The 17,253-nt window shown below is 41.0% G+C and overlaps 1 protein-coding gene across 2 annotated transcripts in view; it reads right to left on the bottom strand.

The window, feature by feature from the left end:
- Window positions 1-17,253, bottom strand: part of MPP7 (MAGUK p55 scaffold protein 7) — a 249,262-nt gene that overhangs the window by 30,275 nt on the left and 201,734 nt on the right. For both annotated transcript variants that reach the window (XM_057731577.1, XM_057731578.1), the window contains one exon: window positions 11,927-12,097. In XM_057731577.1, the coding sequence (XP_057587560.1) occupies window positions 11,927-12,097 (171 nt within the window). The remainder of the gene's footprint in view (window positions 1-11,926; window positions 12,098-17,253) is intronic.

The raw sequence follows: 17,253 nt of genomic DNA, 5'->3' as shown, positions 1-17,253 counted from the left end.
TTCTGATTTTCTTTCCTCTGTTGCCTTCATAGTGGAAGAAAAATGCAATTAACGAAGCATCAATTTTTATGCTGATGTCAGAAGAAGAAAGAGGAGGAGGAGAAGTAAAGGGGGGAGAAGGAGAAAGAAAAGGAAAAGGAAGTAGGAAGCTTGTTGAAAGACCATTATTTTTCCCAAAGCAGCTATTTACACCAGACAGACTTCAGTACTTGTCTCACCTCTAACTCAGGGTTATGATGACAGTGCAATAAAATTAAAAGGCAAAATAAAGCCATCCTTGAGTTTCCTTAGCTGAGTAGAAAAGAGCATGGGTAATTTCCTTACCTAACAGCTTGTTCAAAAATGCAACTTTTTCAATGAGGCTACCAGGGTCTCTATTCAAAATGGCCAGTTCCCAAGTCCCCTGATTCTGCTCTGCTTTTACTTTTTTTTTTTCTTTCTGGATCTTTGTTGCTGCACATGGGCTTTCTCTAGTTCTGGTGAGCAGGGGCTATTCTTCGTTGTGATGCGCAGGCTTCTCATTGCGGTGGCTTCTCTTGTTGAGAAGCGCTGGCTCTAGGTGCGTGGGCTGCAGTAGTTGTGGTTCAAGGGCTCAATAGTTGTGGCTTGCGGGCTCTAGAGTGCAGACTCAGCAGTTGTGGTACATGGGCTTGTTTGCTCCTCGGCATGTGGGATCTTCCCGGCCCAAGGGTTGAACCCATGTCCCCTGCATTGGCAGGCGAATTCTTAACCATTGTGCCACCAGGGAAGTCCTGCTTTTACTTTCTTCTACACCATTTATCACCCTCTAAGTACAATATGATTGACATTATTTATTACTAATTTATTATGAATATGTTTTCTGTCTACATGTCCTTCCATTAGCATGTAAACACCCTGAGGGAAAAAAGTTTGTGTTCTTCAGTAATGAACTCATGCATCTAGAACAGTGCCCGGCACACTCAGTGCCCCATACAAATCTACTGAATGAATATACTGTGATTTATGCCCAGAAATTCAGCCAGAGTGTAAACATTTAAGACAGACCAACAGCCTAAAAGCCAACTGTGATTCTAATAAAGATCATACTTACCTCTTATATACAAGGATTATAATTTTAAATCCATCACACACTGATAGACGCAATTATAACTTCTGGGTTTATAAGCTGTCTATACAAAATCCTGCAGAGCAGACTCTAATTCCCACAAACCTTCAATCAACATTCAACAAAAGCTATGGGAATTCTAATAAACATATTAATATTTGCATTTAGTCTCGATTGCTTACTTTTCCTCTCTGCTTTATGTGGGAGACTTTCTGTTCTGCTAGCTTTGTGGAAAAATGGTGACAGTCTTACAAATGTCGATTTATTCAAAGTACTTCCACAAGGCAATATACAAGACTTCAGCACAAAGGAGGCAGAACAGGACTTCATGCTCAAACTAGAAATGTGAAATATACAGAAAGATTTATTGTCAGTTACCTCTTCTGTCTCATAACCAGACAGAACTAGTCACAAATTGTCTGACTATCCACAAGAAAAATTCTGCTCTTTACTGTCTTAAGCTGTGAAGCTTTCTAACACCAAAGGTTTCTCCTTGCTCCCTCCCCACCGCAAACACACACACATTATTTGGCTTTATTACTTTACTTTTTAAAAAGTCAGTTGTCAGTAAAGAAAAAACTTATGTAGAAAAGTGTACTAAATGCCTGACATTTGATTTTAACATCCTTTTTCAAAATCCTTTTAAATGCAGAAGGGAATACAGCAGAAACTACCACTGAGATGTTTTAGTGGCTAAAATGTGGCTTGGAATAGCATCTTTTCAAAATGAAGAGTAAATTAAATACTTCTGACCAAGACTCAAAGTCCTCCCCTGTCATGTTTTTGCCATGTTAACAACTTGGATAATTTTAACTTCGTGAACATTAAGTCTGAGAATTGAAATGTTGAAGGAATCGGTAGAGGTAGGCAGGACACCGAGGCTGGCAATACAGGAAGCAATGTTTATTGTAGCGGTACAGGCCCAGTGGACTCACATCCAAAGACTGAGCCCCGAAACAAAGAAAAGTTGCCCCTTTTATAAAGCAGTTCCCGCGCTTTTTGGGAGCCTATAGCTATGTTTATCTAGGCAGGGGCAAGGTACAGAGGCCAGAGCGCAGAAGTTAGGTTTTCCCTTATCTCCTTGACTCAGATGTCTGGGCTGTTTATGGCAGGATCTTTGTGAAAGAGGCCATAAGTTACTTATTCCCTGAGGCTTGCATTCTCTTCTGTTTGCCTCTTCCTTCCCTGCTTTTGTTATTAGCCTGCCTCAAAAGTCACACAATATTATGGCAAAAATGCTGAGATAATAACTCTGGGTAGGTCCTTAACGATATTTATCTAACAGTTTCAGGGCAAACACCGTTATTCCTAATGGCTTTGTGAACGCAGGCAGGAAACCCATGAGGCTGGGGACCACGATGCTTACACTCTTTCCGTCTTCTGTACGCGTTACAGGATTCAAGAACTATTTTTTAAATACATAATTTTTACAATCAGGAATAGTAAATGGTTAATGCAGGAACAATGAATTCAAGTCCACTACATGATTACCTCTTTTCGATGATAAACTGCTAAATAATCTAATTTATTAAGTGTTTTGAACACTGAGCTTCAAAATCAGCAGAGGCTTATTCATATTTGAACATTTCATCTTTATCCTGTCAGTATTTTTAGCCAATATATAAGAGCTACATCTTATTAAAACCTAAGTAGGGCCAGGAATTGGTCTAAACCCTTTGCAAATATTTCCTTTAGCCCTCAAACAAACCTAGAAAACAGGTGATCTTATTATTTTCATGTTTTAAATGAAGAAGCAGAAGCCAGAGAAAATCTGAAATGTGCAGGTGTCACCCAGCTGCTGAACTGCATGGGGACTCAGCCTGTCCTTCCCCAAAAGCCCATTTCTTACCATCCATACTACCCTGCACTACATCACGGGATCTAACAGATGGAGATTTCTCGAGACAATAAACTCTAAACTTCTGATACCTAAAATTGTGCCATCTGGGACAAGCAGGAAGGTTTTCTGAGTGGTGACCACATAGAAGAAAGTGAATAATGGGAAATTCTTTAGAAGGCCAGTCTGCAGAAGGCCATGGTGCAGGTAGAAGACAGAACATTCTCATGGTCAGTCAGTGACACCAGCTGAATGCAATTTCCAAGCCTCCACCTGTGCAGCCATTCCTGATTTTGAAAGGTTTACAAACCCTTCCTTTAGCAGAAACAAGATAAGAAGTTTGTGCGAATTTAACATTTTTACGTGATTTTCTTTTTCTATTTTTCATGTAGCGATACAGGATATACTATTTGCCTGGGTATAATATGTGCTCTAACATCACAAAAAAATAAGACCAATATTCTCCATTAAGTCTCCTTTTGTAATGCAACAGTAAAAAGTTCTACATTATTAAAAATCACCTTTTACCAGCACTTGGTCCAAAACAGGGAAATAAAGTGTAAGGAGCTAAAGAGTTTTAAAGAAACAATTTCCAATAGGAACTTCAGAATAAAGGCTATAAAATAATAAATCAATTGCTCTAAACAGACAGACCAAACCTAAAATATCACTGAACAAATGTGGAATAGCAGATTAAGACAAAATCAGAAGTTTTAAAACCATCATTATAACACATGCGCAAAGAAGCACAAAATGGAAGTGTGATGCTAAGAAAAGTAGAAAATCAAAATAAATTGCAGCCAGTTGGCAACCACCAACAAAGAACATAATGGCAACTGGACCCAACCAAACAGAGCAGCAGGCCTCCCCCGGGATGCACGGGCCTAGCACCTCAGTATCACCAGGAGCAAGGGGCGAAAAGCAAGATGAAGAATCTCTGGCCTCGCCCCAGGCAACGAGATCAGAACCTGCACACGAACAAGATCCCCAGGGGACTCAAATGCCTTTTAAAGTTTGAGAAGGGCTGGAGTTGGCGCTGGAGGCCGCGGGGGTAGTGGGGCGCCTCTGTCTACATCATCACAACTCGCCTGGGGGGGACGACTGAAGCCTGAAGACAGAGCAGATGGTAAAAGAAGCAACCCCGGAGCTTCCTTTTGGTGGGCTGCTTCTTCCTTGGTGGCTAGGAGAGCTACCCAGGTGGGCTGCTGAGCATGTGAACAGATCGGAGGCGAAAGAGCAGGCAAATCTGCTTGGATACCTTAGGGAAGAGCTGGCAAACTTAAGGAGTGGGAAGGTGGACCAGCAACGCCATGTGCAATGTGGGGCCCCACGTGGACGGTGCAGGGAAGGCAGAGCTGGCCTGACTCTGAGGTCCCGAGTGGACATGCGACTCAGGCCAGGACCCCTGTGCACAAAAGATGCTCTCAGTGGACTCAGATCTAAACTCCCACAAAACGTGGAGGTATCCATTAGGAAAATGAATGGATGGGCCCTAAATCAAAGAAGAAAAAAGTAGGATATTTACAACTGGCAAACAGTGTCAGCACAGCCCTGATTTTACAGACTAGAAGCAGTATTCCACAGTGAGATAAGGAACAGGGCTCTGGTCTTGAACTGTCTGCGTCCAAATCGGTGCTATAGCTTACTAGCTGGATCTGGGGCAAGTAAGTTACTTCTCTCCTCTTTGTGCTTGAGTTTCTTCTTCTGTAAAATGGGGATATGAAAAGTATCTGCCTCAGTCATGGTGGGGGCTGAATAAAATAATATCAGCATAGCCCTGAGCACAGCACCTGGCGCTCAATACATACTGGCTACTGTTATTACACAGGGCACTAGATACATATTGGCTATTGTTATTACACAAGGCATTCCATACATATTAGTTATTACACAGGGCACTCAATACATATTAGTTATTACATAGAATACTCGATACATATTGGCTATTGTTATTACACAGGCCACTGGGATGCACACTGCCTATTGTTATTACACAGGGCACTCGATACATATTAGTTATCACACAGGGCACTTGATACATATTAGTTATCACACAGGGCACTCAATACATATTAGTTATCACACAAGGCACTCAATACACATTGGCTACAGTTATTACACAGGGCAGAGGAAAGTCAAGGCCCACTTAGGAAACAAGTTAAAACTGAAAAACAGTTGGGACAGTTTGAATGCAGTTTTAATACTCTGTTCAGCAGAGTATTAAAACATTATAATTAGATCTTAGTACCTAATAGAGACATCTAAGTCATAAGAAGGGTATTTTGGTTGTTGTTGAAGTAATGCTCTTAATTATACACTCAAGGCCTGGAAAACTCCAAAGAGTAAGGGACCGCTAGTGGGGGAAGCACGCAGCCCAGCGGTAAGAGCCTTCACTGCCTGTACCACTTTGAAGAATCAACATTTAGCATCTCCAGTGTAGGAGCTGCTTGAGGGTAACACTCCTTTGGGGAGATGACAGGGAAATTTCCCCTGAGAATCAGGCCTCAGAAACCTACGGAATTCCCAAAAGGAGACAGAGAAAAAGCAGTCACTGCAGTCTGAGCAATGTCCCCAGCTAAACAACTAAGATTAAAAGTAAGAAAGGTGCTAGGAACCTGCCTAGAGTGTAAATATATGGTGACAAGAGCAAGAAGTGCATTTGTTAGAAAACTAAGGAACCCGGCCCACAAGGCAGGTGCCAGGAACCCAGAGGTCCAGGGGAAAAGGGGACTTAGGGCAAGATAAGTGTCTACAATTAAACGAACCTCATCATTAAAGAGTTCACCAGGTATATTTTAGTTCAACAATCGTGGATCTAGACAATCAACACTCACGTAAAGCAGAAGCCAGAACGCCTCCGTTCACTCATTCTGGGCTCACAATGGATGGCTGTGGTATATATTTCTGGGAGCATTCATTTACCTTAAAAAGTAGTTGGGATGATGCTGTGCTGTTCTTCTGCCCTGGTGACCATTTGAAACTGTGAGCAGAAGACACGGAGGTTATGGCTGTGCTACCCAGTTCTGAGGAGGCTGAGCGAGGTGGGGGTGCCAATCTCCTCACAGGCCAGCTGTATACGCCGGGAGTCCCAGCTCCACTCTGGCAGGGGGAGCCCAACACAGCCTACCTGCCCCACTGGTCACAACAAGGCCTCTGGACAGCACACAAAGAGCAACATTCTGGGGGCTCTGGAAAAACAAACAGAAGCAGGCAGAGAGGTGACCCCCAAGGGGGTGAAGCTTCCCATTCTGTTTTTCTTCTCTCTTCTGGGGCTCTGCCCAGAGGATGAGTCTCTCTCAGAGCCGCACTGTGGAGCCGCGGGCTGCACAGCTAAGACCCCACAAAGGCTGCGCACGTGCCCCAAAGCTGCACACATGTGAGGTGAACCAGAGCAGCATAACAGAGGCTTTGAGAAACGAACTGACATTCAAACCAATGCCTACGTCTCTGACGACCCCAAGGCACAGACCCAAAGCAGCAGAGCAAAGACTGGAAAACTGAACTGAGGCAAGTAGAGGGAGCCTAGCCGGGCTGACAGCCTCTAGAAAACCTAGCATCTTCCAGAGGAATATAACAAGACCCAACGTCTACGTGAAATAATGTTCAAAATATCCAGGATACAGAACGTGATTCAACATACAAAGAGCAAGGCAAAGGTAACCAATTCTCAAGGAAAATGCAATCAACAGACGCCAGCCCCAAGATGACCCTGATGTTGGCATGACCCAAGACGAGAAAGCGGCTAAGCTTCACGAGGTAAAAGTAAACACGCTTGAAATGAATGGAAAAATCAAGTCCTCACTAGATAAACAAAAACTATGTAAAAGAACTGGTAATTTCCCAGTTGAAGAAAATATAATACCTGAAAGAAAAAAGATTTGCTCAGTGGGCTAAACAGCAAAACAGAGACAATGAGGAAAAGAGGCAGCGATCTTGAAGACAGACCAACAGGAATCATCAAATACGAGAAACAGAAACTCTGGGAAAACTTGTGAGGACTTGTGAGACAACATCAAAGGGTCTAACATGTGCTGCTGGAGCCCCAGAAGTAGAGGGGTAGGAGGCTGGGGCAAAAAGTCTTTGAAAAAAATGGCCAAAATTTCCAAAATTTGGTGAATGTCATAAATTTTCAGATTTGAGAAATCCAGACAGGTTAAACTCAAAATAAAAGATACATCATAATCTAACTGCTAAAAACCAAAGATAAGGGAAAACTTGCAAACAGCTAGAGAATAATTACACATAAAGTCAAAAAGTCATCAGATATATGAAAATCAAATAAGAAAAAATAGTCACATAACCCAAAAGAAGGCAGGAAAGGGCAACAAAGAAAAATTTAAAAAAACACAAAGGGCCAAACAGAAAACAAACAATAAAATAGTCAACTTACATTCAACCATATCAATAGTTAGATTAAATATAAATTTAATATAAACATATATATTAAAGTTTAAACATATCAATTAAAGACACTGATTATGAGACTGGATAACTAAAATGAGACCCAAGACTATGCTGTCTGGGAAAAAAAAAAAAAAAAAAACTCAAAAAAATAAACACATAGATGGGTTAAAGTAAGAAGACAGAAAGTAATGAACCAGGCAAACAATAAGCAAAAGAAAGCCTGAGTGCCTGTGTTGTATATCACACAAAGTAGACTTCAGAACAATGAGTATTACCAGGGGTAAAAAAGAGCATTACATAATAAGGGCCAATTCATTAAGAAAACATAATACTCCTTAATGTGTATCCACCCAGCAACAGAGCTTCTAAATCTATTAAGCAAAAGTGGACCGATGTGAAAAGAGAACCAGACACGACTACAGTTACAGGTGATTTAACTCTTCTCCCAACAATTAACAGAACAAATGGACAAATAACTAGTAAGAATACAGAAGACCTGAATAACATTACCAGCCAAGCTGACTTAAATAATATGTATAAAACACTCTATTCAACAGAACACATTCTTTTTAAGTAGACACAGAACATTCAGCAACATAGGTCATATTCTGGGCCAAAGGGAAAAAAAAGGAAAAAGAAATTCTGACAAACTTAAAATAATTGAAATTATACAATACAAAGCATATTCGCTGACTATAATGAAACTAAACAAGAAATCAATAAGCAAAAGATAGCTGGATAATCCCCAAGTATTTGGAAATTAAATAACATGCTTGTAAACAACCCACTGATCAAAGAAGTCACAAAGGAATTTAGGAGATATTCTGATCTGAATGATATGTTATGAAAACACAATAGATCAAAATTTGTAGGATGCAGTGCTTAGAGGGAAATTTAAATTTAGGCACAATTAATTATGCTCAATGATCTAAGACTCAACTTGATACAACTAGAAAAAGAGAAAATCAAATAAATCCAAAGTAGGAAGAGAAAGGAAGTAATAACAAAGAGCAGAAATCAATGAAATCGTGAAAAGAAAAATTAAAAAAATTTTAAATGTAAAGCTGGTGGTGTGAAAGATCAATACATTGGACAAAGAGCTGGCAGGCGGACTCTACGAAGGGCGGCGATGACCATCACCTCCTGTTCTGCACACCCCTGTGTAACTCCCTCTCTGTCAATGTGCGTGAAACCCGTGGTTTGCTTCTAACCAATAGGACATGGGAGTGTTGCCAGGTTGTGACCTCCCGCTCCCAAGCCACTGCCCGATTACCTTCTCAGGTCACACTCTGGTGAAGCAGCTAGCAGGTGGCAAGGACCTAGAGGTGGCCTGTCAATTCTGCCGACACCACGCGGACTGGGAAGCAGATCCTTCATCCATCCAGTGTTCAAATGAGACCCCCACCCTGGCCCAGACCTGCCTGCAGATGCGTGGGGCCGTGGAAAAGAGGACCAGCTGAGTCACGCCCAAACTCCTCGACTCTGACCAACAGAAACCATCATATAACACACATTCTGCTGTTTTAAAGTCACTGCGTTTGCAGTGACTTGTTATACAACAATAGATAATTGATGTAACGAGAGTGAAGACACAAATGATGATGTCAGGAACGAAAGTGGGGACATTAGCACAGAACATTACAGACCATTAAACAGTAATAAAGGAATATCAGAAACAACTCTATGCTTCTATAACTGGAACCTTAGGTGAAAGGGACAAATTCCTTCAGACAAACTGCCAAAGCTCACTCAAGAAGATAACCTAACACTCATGCGTGTGTGTGTGTGTGTGTGTGTGTGTAGAGGTGCACTTTCTTGCACGCTTGCTTGCCCTCTCTATTCCCTCCCCCCTTTTCTAGAGAAATTAAATTTGTAGCTAAAACCCTTCCCCTCAAATGGCTCCAAGGCCACATGTGTTTTCCCTGGGGAATTTTACCAAACATCTAAAAAAATAATGATACTAATTCTACAGAAACTCCCCAGAGAAATGAAGGGGAGGAAACAGTTCCCAACATGTCTTATGACTATATCATCGCCTTGATACAAAAGCAAACAAAAACATCATGAGAAAACTACCGGCCAGCAAACTGAATCGGGGGCTGTACAAAAGGCTAACATTTCATGACTCAGCAGAGTTCCTGCTGGGAACGGGGAGGCTCATTCAACATTCAGAAATCGATCCATGCGAGTCAGCACCTCAACAGATCAAATGAGAGAAAACATAATCACCTCCACTGATGCAGGAAAAAGCCACCTGACAAAATTCAACATTCATTCATGATGATACTCAGCAAACTAATAACAGAAGGGAATTTTCTTAACTTGTTAAAGGGCATCTACTTAAAAAACCGTGTAGCTAATATCATACTTTATGGGGAAAGACTGAATATTGTCTCCCCAAGACTGAAGACCAAGCACCACTGCCGTTCACTACCACACCGCGGAGCCTGGAGTCAGGAGGAAAGACAGTAAGGCGAGATCAAAAAATTCCTACGCAGAAGGACCCAAACTGTCTCTATTCACAGATAACAGGATTAACTATTCCTGAAAAATTTCCAGGAATCTACAAAAAATGTACAAGGCATTTCCTTCAGGGCTGGGGAATGACACCTGCACATAGTACCATTCAACAGAATCCCACGAGGATGGGGCCGAACTTCCCACTGCCTCCCTTTTCCTTGGGAAGATTCTAAGGAGTGGCTTCTTCCTTTCCATAACCACCAACTATCTTTAGTTGCTTCCATGATTTACTTTTATCCTTCCCTGGATTAGTGTTCAGACTCATAACTTATCCTCATCCATCTCCCCTTCCTCAGCCCCAAGGAAAAGGTGGTTTATTGTTACCACCTAGAGGAAGGAAAAAAGGCAACGTTTATCCTACTTTTTTCTTTCAATTAGATCCTGTAGGGAAAACAAAAAGTTACACAGTCCTAATAACTCCTTGACTAGAGGGGGTCATCTAGATGTAAGGGGACACAGGAAATCACACTATCATCTTTGCCTTTTATCACAAAACACATCTCACCTTCGGTGAGGAGTAGACTTGGGTGAAGAACAAGGATGTGACAGGGATGGGAGAGACTCTGCAGAGACTGATGCTGCTGACGGGGTGGGATGGGGAGGTGAGGAGCAGGAGGTGCAAGAAGCCTGAGTACAAGACAAAAGGATTCAGAACTGGGGAGGCTTGGGCTCTTGCTAGTTCAGCTCCACAAGGAGTACAGGTTGGGGCACCGTAAGCTCCACAGTCAACATAAAAACCTATGGAGGGACTTCTCTGGTGGTGCAATGGTTGAGAATCCGCCTGTCAATTCAGGGGACACGGGTTCCATCCCTGCTCCAGGAAGATCCCACATGTCTCGCAGCAACTAAGCCGTGCACCGCAACTACTGAGTCTGTGCTCTAGAGCCCGCGAGCCACAACTATTGAGCCCATGTGCTGCAACTACTGAAGCCTGCCTGCCTAGAGCCCATGATCCAAAACAAGAGAAGCCACCGAAATGAGAAGCCCGTGCACCACAATGAAAAGTAGCCCCCGCTCGCTGCAACTGGAGAAAACCCGTGTGCAGCGACCAAGACCCAATGCAGCCAATAAATAAATACATTTATAAAAAACAAAACAAACCTATGGAGAATATTCTTCCAGGTGGGGCTGTGGCGGGGGGGGGCAGTGTGAGAGTTCAGTATACACAGATTAGAAGAAGAGGACACTGTCAGTAAAGGAAACCTTGAAGCGTGTGAACACGTATTTCTAAGTAATGCAAACAGTGGGAATATCTGATGATGCCATGATTCCCTTCAGAGCCACTGGATGTGAGAAATGGCATCACTTCCTATCAGTCACCTATTGTCTGTTACGAACACGCTGTTGCCTTTCAAAGGACCCCATCTTAATAGAAAGGAGGATTCTTTAGCTTTTCTATCTATTCTCATCCCATAACGGTCATCTTCAATTTATAAAGGAACAATTAACAAGAGATAGATACTAGGCTCCAAATTTTCCCCCCAAATCACTGGTTTTGATCCTTAGAGCTCATACACTTGTCACCACATTTTTAAAGAAACACAAACGAGGATGGGGTGGGGAACACGGAGGTCGTGTTTGCTTCTATCTTGAAGGCTTGACAAGACATCTGCTACAATGTTGATGCAATCAGACCAATATTTATGGAAATCCCCACATATATTTACTTTTCGCAGTTTTGCTGACTCTCCAGCTTTAAACATCCTAGAACTTCACCAAAGATCTAAACCCACAGGAAGCTTATACCATGAATACCGCCTCAAAATTAATCAAAAGAAACTTGCACTATATTAAGTTTTTTCATTTCTACTACTTAGTTGCCCTGATATGTGGAATACATTGTGACATTGTTTGCTACCTCCCCTCTAGTGAAATGCCAACACCGTTGCACAGATGTCTTGAAAGTCCTCTCAATGTCCTAAGTACAGAAAGATTAAAGATTTCATTTTAGAGCCTGAACAAAAGGTGCGCAAGATGAGATTTTTCTAGCTTGAAAGCTTCCGTCATTGTGCTCTTTGAAGTTAAATTCTCACTGTCTCACTTATTTCCTCAGCATCACACACAAGACGATCACTCACCGACCAAGACGACGAGCCTGTATTTCTCATGTGTCTGCCGTCGATAGGGGGTCACCTCCTCATAAGTGGGCACATCGGCTGTATCGTACTGGTCACTCTTCTTGCATTCATACATGGATTTATTTGTTTTCTTATCTTTTCTACTAAGACGGAAACTTCTTCTGAAACCAGCTGCAAATACAAAAAACTATTTTTAGCAATTAGAACTAAAAAAAGAGACCCCCCCCCAAAAAAAAAACCCAGAGAACACCCTCAAAGTTGGGCTGAATTTTATTCACCATAATATCATTATGAGTGCACTTAGTAATAAAAGGGAAAGAGATACTCCACAGTTTCATTAAAACAACTGATAAGAGGATCATCTAACATTTAATTATACAGTTATAATATTATAAATTGTATTTGGTTCCAAACCATAAAGAGTTCTTTTCAGAAATCAGGAACTAAAATAATTATGTCATAAAACAAAACAAGGAGGTCAGTTGTCATAAAGAAAATTTTTCACACACACACTGAGGAACACATTTAACAAGAAAAAGTTAAAAGCACTGTAAGAGCATTTTAAATATAAATGCTGACTTGTCCCATTCATAAATACTAGAATCTTCTATACTGTATTCTAAGCACAGCCTAATAACATACCTGTGGCACAGACGGCATCTATTGTTAAACAGAGAGAAAACTAAGGTTAGGGAGAGCACAGTGTCAAACAGGCCTCTGCACAGATCGGGCAGACAGAACCAGCCTGTCACTAAGAGCAAGTTACTGAATGTTGTGAGACGGCGGGGGTGCAGTAAACGACCAAGCCCCAGGTTCTTTTTCTCCTATGGAAATTCTATGCTTTTATAATGTGACGCCTACTAAAATATGGAAATAAGTTTCAGAGCTGCAATTGTGTACTCTTATCAATGGGTCATATCATCTTTTACTAAAACAGCTTTGCAAGTATTTAAATAAATTTCCTGTCTGCTTAAACAGCCCCCTCCAGCTCACCGCTATCATTTGAAGTGTTGGCTTAGAAAAGCAAAGGCAAAAGTTCCTTTTCTCAGTCAACTCCCATTTCATTCTGCTTGTTCTTCATGTTGTTATATCATTCTGGTTTTATGTCATTTCTAGAATAGTGATATTTATCATACACACCATTCAAAAATTCTTGGCCTAATCAATGCTCTCAAAATCCAGACTTTAAAGGGAGAGAATAAAGGCTGCTTATTAAAATATGATATATATTCTATATCCGCTCCATAGTACAAAACAAAATGCAAGTATAGTTTAAAATGTATAAAAATAGATTCTCTTTTAAAAAAGAATACTGATCAAATTTGATAAACAAAAAAAAATTTAATAAAGGTATTTTATAATAAAACATAATAATGTAATAACTGAATTTTAAGGAACATAAAGAAAAATAAATATTACTATTGTATTTAAAAATTAATAATATTCAAAATAAAGGCAATATTAAAAAGCAATTATCAATGGCTATGGAGTTATATTACTCACCTTATGGAGTCACAGTTTAATAAAAGTCAATCAAGATATTAAGAATGGAGTGATAAAAGTTCTAATAGTATGTTTCCAGGACCCACCAAGAGTCACTCTGATCTTGAGGAGATACTCAGATTATTTGAAGGAAAAGATTTACAAAGAATTTGAAACAAGGAAGACAACTGCTCTAAAGCTCTCTTGTCAAAGACAAAAGGAAAAAGCAAACAGAATAAATGATGAAACACCTTACACAGAAAGATGAGATTCAAGGGACAGAAAAGGGAAACTGTGACAACCTGGTCCTAGGATGAAGAAAAGATGTGTGAATTCTAGAATCTCACCTGCAGAGACAGGTTGAACTTGTATGACAAGGGTCATAGGACAAACTGTAATTATGTTTTGTTTCTCCTGTTTCCTAGGAGACTGGGAAAGACTCATGAGAACCTGGGAAAAGGATCCCTCAGATCTGAGTCCTCCCAGCACCACACCAGCGGCTGCCGAGATTCTACAACTGCTTGGATGCTTAAACGGTCCTCAGACAATCACCTCTTCCTAATTTGCAGAAATTAGTGACACCAGCCCAGTCCCTCCCCAGGGCTGTCACCTGTGACTGCTGGCCTGGACTGGGATCCAGTATAAGGTGGCTTCCAGTCTGGCACAGAAATTACACATTAGCTCTTCTAACTTTGCTACGCTGGTATTTCAGGGTTCCAATTTCAAGTTCCTACAGATCTGGTAGGATTAGCAGGTAGAACTAAAAATTCCTTCACAATTACTCCTTATATAGACGGAGGGTTTTCCTCAAGTCACTACAAACAATTGGCACAGAAATGCCTCATCCACAATGAACTCCAAAGGGAAAATGGGAAAAATTCCTGGTGAACGAATCCCAGCTAACTCCTGAATTTCAGTGAAAGTGCTTACCTAATGAAGTCTTTATGATTAACTGAAGTTTCCACTTTTGTCATAAACAATAATGAGATAGTGTGGAAAAGAGAGAAGGGAACCAGATTTCTAATATGAGATCTCAAGGGACACCAAGGATGAGGACCCTGGTCTACAGGATGCTTGGTGATGTGCGTTGTACAGAACTTGGTACAGGATCGGTGCTTGAGCAAGGTAAAAAATAGATTTTCTAAACAGAACTTTAAAAAGGAAACCCCCAAACTCTACTATCATTCCTGTTTCATTTTCTTAATGTAAATTTCAACAAAGAAAGCAGGACATATTTGGTATTTTCACAAGAGAAATGTAAGAGGCGGACAAAAGGACAAAACACTGCATCCAGGAAGGCTCAGAGCTGGAAACGGCCCCCGGGAGCATTGGGGCTGCTGGGGCCAGCGCATCAGGGATATCACCGCAAGCACCCACGCACCACGACACAGCCCTGACCCGGCTCACATGTTTTCCAGGCGGCCATCACCATGCAAGTGGAATTCCCACAGGTTCTGAGGCTCAGTGCCTTGGCCCGGCGCCTCGTTTACAAAACAAAGGGGAAATCAGCCAGGATCCCATTGAAGCAGGGGCTCCCTAGCTCAGTAAAGGCTCAGACTGGAGAGGGACAGGCCTGGGTCACTGGCTTACTTACCAACCGGGTGACTTGCCAGCTTTTTACAAACTTCTCTAAGGCTCATTTCTTAGCTTTAAAATGAGGATAATACTAATGACACCTCCCAGGGTTATTAGGGATTAAACAATTCATGTGAAGTATTCGCTCAGTACCTGGCACAGGGTAAATGCCTCACACGCTAGACAGAGCAGTACCTGACTGCGTCCCACCTAAACTGAAAGTCCTTGAAGGCACGAACATGCTGTGTCCTGTGTTCCCACAGCACACGTCTAGCAAGAATGAGAAAACAAATTAAGGGGCTTATATGTTTTTAATTGGATAATGTTATAAAAGACACAGACATTAAAGCCAGATTTAAATATATTAAATACTAAAAGTACCTTATTGAAGTAGTAAGGCATTTTAAGTGAGAGTGTAGCAATGACATAGATACACTACCAAATGTAAAATAGATGGCTAGTGGGAAGCTGCTGCAAAACACAGCGAGATCAACTCGATGATGGGTGATGACCTAGTGGGGTGGGATGGGGAGGGTGGGAGGGAGTCGTGGGAGGGAGAGGATATGGGGATATATGTATAAATACAGCTGATTCACTGTGTTGTACAGCAGAAACTGGCACAACAGTGTAAAGCAATTATATTCCAATAAAGAGCTAAAAAAAAAATTCAGCGCTCTTAAAGAGAAAAGAAATACCCTCTTTGGGTTAAATAAATTAATTTAAAAAAAAGAAATAAAACAAAGATTTAGTGTACATTAACGATCCTTTCACTTCTTTTTTGGTACTCTTTCTAGGGCTGTGCTATTTCTGTTCCTGTATTTAAATTTAGAGAGCATCCCCCTCTCCGGTTCTCCTGACTTGTGATCCCTCGCTCCCTCGACACACACACCTGTGTATGGTCCACAGTCACACCCCATGATACATACATCCACGCACACACACACACGCGCGTATACATACGTATGCATATACACGTGCACACACAAACATGGAGTCAGAAGACAAGAAAAATCCCCAGCCCAGAACAACCAAGAAAAGAGCCAGAACAGAGGACAGGACGAAAGGAATGAAACCCAGAGCACTTACTTGTTTCTCAGATAAAAATCAAAAGAAACCGGGTAGCCAGAGGTAAGGGCACCTTGGGCCTGCCGTTCAAGGTAGCACAGGGACTACAGTTTTCAAATTTCAGTGACACAGTGAGTGACGTGTCAGCACACCTTGGTTACGTCTAAACTTAAAAGAAAGTGACCTCTATGTCAGGAAAAGGGCCTTCAGGTCTCAGGTGGTTCTCTTATTAAAAGGAAGACCAAGAACCTGTACTTAAACTGAAAGCAAGCAGAAAGTTCTTTCCAACAAATGTGAATAAATAACCTAGAATGTATTTAAAATTCTAGTTTGTTTTCAGTGCACAAGTCTTAGCAAGAGCTGGCTTTTAAAAAGAAGGAGCAGAAAAGGAATTTGGAGTAAGGGAACGGTTTCATACAAAATATATTTTTCCTTATATTTCACATTTTTGTAATTTATAATTGGCTGAGCATTTTTATGGACAGGCTTTTTCCAGGGCTCTTACCCACAGCTGCTAGAGATTTGTGTTTTTTAAGGGAACAGCACGTTTACGTTATTACAATAGGAAAGTGGCGTCACAGTGAGACAGCAGCTGCAGGTCAGCCCTTCACCACATGGAGACACTTCTTATCTAATATTTTCCAGCAGGAATAATTTATGATGACTTCTAAACTTATTTAGTGGTGTGGTTCTGTTTAAAGTAAATTTATTTTTTTTTATTATAAAAGATGACATTTAAGTTGCTTGTTATTTGCTCTTTATTTCAACAAGACAGCAATAAACATCCTGGCACTTCCTGTTATTCTTTGTCACTGATGACTTCATTAGGGCAACCTGCAAGAAGCTTGATAGATCTTGTCCAAATGCTTCTCAGACTGGTTAATAACAAGTACATTTCCACTGGCAGCAAGTACAACTGCCCATATTACCATTCTCTCATCAAAGGGCTTCTAATCAGTTTAAAATCTTTAGTGATTTGACAAGTGAAAAATTACATATCATTTTAACTGTTAGTAAAGTTGAACTTTTTTTTTTCACATTTATTCTCACTGGAATTTACTTCTTTTACAAATTATTGGTTAATACATCTTGATCACTTTTTGATTGGGGTCTTCATAAATACATACACATACATGAATCTTTTAAGGTCAAAGCCCCTGGCCCTATTTGTTGCAAAGACTTTTTAAGATTTTCAGTTTTCTTTT

Source organism: Hippopotamus amphibius, chromosome 4 (assembly GCF_030028045.1).
Source record: "Hippopotamus amphibius kiboko isolate mHipAmp2 chromosome 4, mHipAmp2.hap2, whole genome shotgun sequence".
Lineage (NCBI taxonomy): Eukaryota > Metazoa > Chordata > Mammalia > Artiodactyla > Hippopotamidae > Hippopotamus > Hippopotamus amphibius.
The sequence above is the reverse complement of the archived record's forward strand: the minus strand, read 5'-3'. Positions and strand labels throughout refer to the sequence as shown.